Here is a 3,838-nt window from a genome sequence, read left to right as displayed (position 1 = left end):
TTTAATATAATAATAATAACAATAATATGCATTTTCCTACCCTCATTATCCATCCCCCACTCTTTCCTTCTCGCCTAACTCCATTTCTCAATCTCTTTAGCACTTTCATTCTCCTCTCTCTCTCTCTCTCTCTCTCTCTTTCTCTCTCTCTCTCTCTGTCTCTCCCTCTCTGTCTCTCTCTTCAATATATCTTGAATAATTGAATATATATATATATATATATATATATATATATATATATATATATATATATATATATATATATATATATTCAATTTTGCATTGTGTGTCACATAACCGAACGTTGTAACCAACAATTTCAGGGCATTTAAGGATAGATTGGTCCATTTTTAAGCCAGATATTTTGATATAATACTACTGAGAAATATGATTAAAATTTTCAATGTGGATGTTATAACGTACAAAAAGATAATATTTCAGTCGTGATTTGAATGTTGTCAATGAATCAGAGCATATCACACGTAGGGGAGAGAGTTCCAAAAGTAGGGACCCGAAAATTGAAGTGATTGCTCGTCTTTCTTTCGCAAGGTTTTAGATTTGACAAAAATGGAATGGTCACAATTTGAGTCAATAGTCTGATGTCACGTCCGCCCAGCAATGAGCAACTTAGTCTTAAACAAAGAAAATCGGTACATTTTATTCTTCATGCTGGATAGAACTTTTTCACATGTCATGTGATCAGAATGTATACAAGTCAAAACATGATCAGATTTATAATGGTTTTCTCCTCTGGAGACCCTTTTATGCTCGTCGGAGAAGTATTTCATAAGGGCGTCTACCATTGTTCCGATATTTTAGAAAGTTACTAAATTACTATGCGTCATTATGTGGGAAGTGACGTAACGACCGTTGAACCCTATTTGATCTCAAGTTTCTGTTTGGAACATACACGTTAAGAAGGATATATTATAGATAGAATGAAGTTGACGTAACTCAGGTCTTTGTTATTGTTTTTTTGCCATCCAGGTTTATGAGTAATTCTCACTTAACTCTATTAACCAGACTTTTAACGTTCTTTGTTACACAGAGTTTTGTTTCTTGGTCCATTATATTTCCGGATGGCAATGTTACGAGCTTCTAAGCCAATGCATACTATCTATATGAAGGGTTATTTGTGGTCAATCCAAATCTTAATTCTATAGCTACATTTAGTACATGTCAAACAGACAATGAGGTCAGTCTACAATTAGTGAGTATATATCACAATATTTTGACACACTGATGATTGAATTGCATCACAACACACCCACCATGCATTCAAAAAATGTCGTCTGGTGTTAAAATTGTGAATGATGCTCAAGATCTATGAGCTGTTTGCTTCGGGTGAAAGGAAAATGATGAAGGTGGCTATGAGTCGTCGGTTCACGGTTTACGGTTAATACCATTGGCAAAATATACTTTATTTTAATTTTCGAGTCAAAATTAAACTATTGAAATCGTTATCTCTCTCTCTCTCTCCCCCCCCCCCATATGTCTTCGTTAGATCTTTTCGTTATGTTCGCCGTTATGGTTGTTGAAAGAAGCAGATATTCAGAGATCTAAGTCCTGGAGCCGGAGTTTATCTCTGTTTGAATAACCTAAAACAGACAATAGCAATTATCTGCTACCCTTTGAATTGGACACCAATCTATTTCCTGGTACTTTCCACTAGACCTGACAGATCCAGCTACCCAGTCACTGCTGGATGGACGGGGGAGGAGGGAGGGGGTCAGAAAGAAATCTCAATTTCACCGGGATCGATCTCAGTCCCTTTGCTTAAGAGACGAGTGATCTTCCAACTGAGCTATCGGGATTCCCTGTAGTTTGAAAGAGGGCATATACTATTTCCCATTAATAAATCAATACAATTCTATTCAATTTATTCCATTAATAAATCAATACAATTCTATTCAATTTATTTATCATGAGTCTTTCGCTAGTTGACAATCTCCACTTGAGAACTAGTGATTTGATCAAGACTCAAATTGACTTTTGCGGCGAATTTAATTGATGAACGACAATGGTAAGAGATTTGAAAATTTTTGTGCACTCAACAGTTTGTTGATTGGAGGATCAGTGTTTCCCCATAAGAGGATACACAAGGCAATTTAAGTCTTACCAGACGGTGTGACAGATAATCAGATCGATCAATTTTGTATTTCTCGAAGATTCAGACGTTCATTAGAGGATGTGCCAGTACTGAGAGGGTCAGACAAAGCGTAAGGTCCGACTCAGAAACATGGAACCACATCACAAACAAGAAGAACATTCCAGGTAAATGCACTAGATGGGGAAAAAATGAGGAGTTTAAACTGCAATTAATAGATTACAACCTCAAGCTGATCTTAAGGAGGACATAGACGGAGAGTCATATTGGACAAAGATCCAGGAAGCCTATATAACAACTTGTCACGAGGTATTGAACATAAAGAATGGAAAATCCAATCCCCTTGAAGCTGATTGAAAAGAGGAGAACAATGAAGGAACAAGTAAATGCAAGTCGAACAAGGGCTTAAAAAAAGTAGAATCGAGCCACAGCTAAGGAAGTCAAAAGATCTGTGTACAAAGACAAGGAAGTATTAATGAACGGACTTGCAGAGAAAGCAAAAGCAGCAGCAACAGGAGGGCACATGAGGATCCTCTATCAAACTACAAAGACACTTGCTGGAAAATATGGGAAACCGGAGGCACCAGTCAAGGCTAAAGATGTGAAAACTGTTTTTGGAAAAGATGCTCAATTCAAGCGATGGAGGGAACCTTTCAACAACCTTCTGAACAGACCACCATCAGATGACCCGCCTGAAATTTTGCATGCTGGGAATGAGCTACCAATTAGCTATAATCCGCCATCGATACCAGAGATTGTGGGTGCCATTAACAAGATGAAGAGGGGGAAAGCTGCTAGACAAGACCAGATTCAACAAGGGACTCTAAAAGTTGACGCTGAAAAAAACGCTGAGGCCCTTCACTCACACTTTCAGAGAATCGGGAATGACGGGATATTCCCAAAGGATTGGACAGAAGGACATCTTGTCAAGCTTCCAAAAGAAAGGGGACGTCAGTAATTTTAATAACTACAAGAGAGAAAATCGCTCGGTGATAGAAAATCGCTCGTCACACGAGTCATAATGGAACAGTCTATAATATTGGAACTCTCTTCTTATTGTCAACTCTCTGGATTACGAGAAGGCTTTCGACAGTATTGACAGAAAAACATTGTGGAAAATTATGGCACATTATAGAATTCGCGAGAAGTTGGTAAACCTCATCAATGAAATGTACAAAGGAGCAAGTAGCAGGGTTGTACGTGAAGATCAGCTTACTGACAGCTGGTTTAAGACTGGTGTCAAGCAGGGATGCTTGCTCTAACCATTCCTGTTCATCCTTGCTTATCATTGGCTAATGAAGGAAACCTCCAAAGGCGAAGAAATGGCATACGGTCACACCCCTTGACACAATTGGATGATCTGGATTTTGCAGATGATCTGCCTCTTCTGTCTCACACACAAGACCAGATTCAAGTAAAAATCACAATTCTAAACTACCTCTCGAAATCCATCGGTTTAAGAATTCACCATGCAGAGTCAAAGGTCTTAAGGGTAGGTACGCGTCAAAGGGAGCAGATCAAAGTTAAAGATCAGGAACTTGAAGATATAAATACTGTCTGCTATCTCGGAAGTATAATGGACAAAGATGGAGGCACGGAAGAAGAGGTGAAAGCACGCATTGGAAAGGCACAGGCTGCATTCACATCTTTGAGCAGAGTTAGGAGAACTAAAGATACCTCCCTTCGACTAAAGCTGATACTTCATCTCAAACTTGAACTTAGTCCTGTTGT

At 38.5% G+C, this 3,838-nt stretch overlaps 1 protein-coding gene across 1 annotated transcript; it reads left to right on the top strand.

Annotated features, from left to right (window-relative positions):
* Positions 1 to 2,582: 2,582 nt before the first annotated feature.
* On the top strand, positions 2,583 to 3,065 carry LOC144964052 (uncharacterized). Its single transcript, XM_078897994.1, has one exon. It carries the CDS (start codon positions 2,583 to 2,585, stop codon positions 3,063 to 3,065), a length of 483 nt encoding a protein of 160 aa, XP_078754120.1.
* Positions 3,066 to 3,838: the final 773 nt, after the last annotated feature.

This window comes from Berghia stephanieae, chromosome 2, assembly GCF_034508935.2.
Source record: "Berghia stephanieae isolate SIO BIC M18660-M18661 chromosome 2, UCSD_Bste_1.3, whole genome shotgun sequence".
Taxonomy (NCBI): Eukaryota; Metazoa; Mollusca; class Gastropoda; order Nudibranchia; family Aeolidiidae; genus Berghia; species Berghia stephanieae.
This window is presented reverse-complemented; position numbering and strand designations above follow the sequence as displayed.